The following is a 228-nucleotide window of genomic DNA, read 5'->3' on the forward strand; positions in this document are numbered from 1 at the left end:
TCACTTACAATTTTTGACATAGAAACCACTTGGGTTTAGGAGGCTGGATATCCCCCTTATCTCAGCAAAAGGTGACACATGTGCAGAAAAGCCCTGTGAGAGAGGAGACTTTACACCTTCAAACCTACACTACTGTTTTCCTTCTGTCTCCATCTTTATTGACAAGTGGAATTATTCTGTAGTTACCATTAACCTGATACCGGTGGGAAAATGTAATGTTAAACTGTA

General features: G+C 39.9%; 1 protein-coding gene across 1 annotated transcript in view; it reads right to left on the bottom strand.

The window, feature by feature from the left end:
* LOC119585644 (arginine-hydroxylase NDUFAF5, mitochondrial-like) overlaps positions 1 to 228 on the bottom strand; it is a gene marked incomplete in the record, with an annotated part of 5,115 nt that overhangs the window by 1,139 nt on the left and 3,748 nt on the right. The window contains 1 exon segment of the mRNA XM_037934318.1: positions 54 to 93. Within this exon segment, the coding sequence (XP_037790246.1) occupies positions 54 to 93 (40 nt within the window).

This window comes from Penaeus monodon, chromosome 20 (genome assembly GCF_015228065.2).
Source record: "Penaeus monodon isolate SGIC_2016 chromosome 20, NSTDA_Pmon_1, whole genome shotgun sequence".
NCBI lineage: Eukaryota > Metazoa > Arthropoda > Malacostraca > Decapoda > Penaeidae > Penaeus > Penaeus monodon.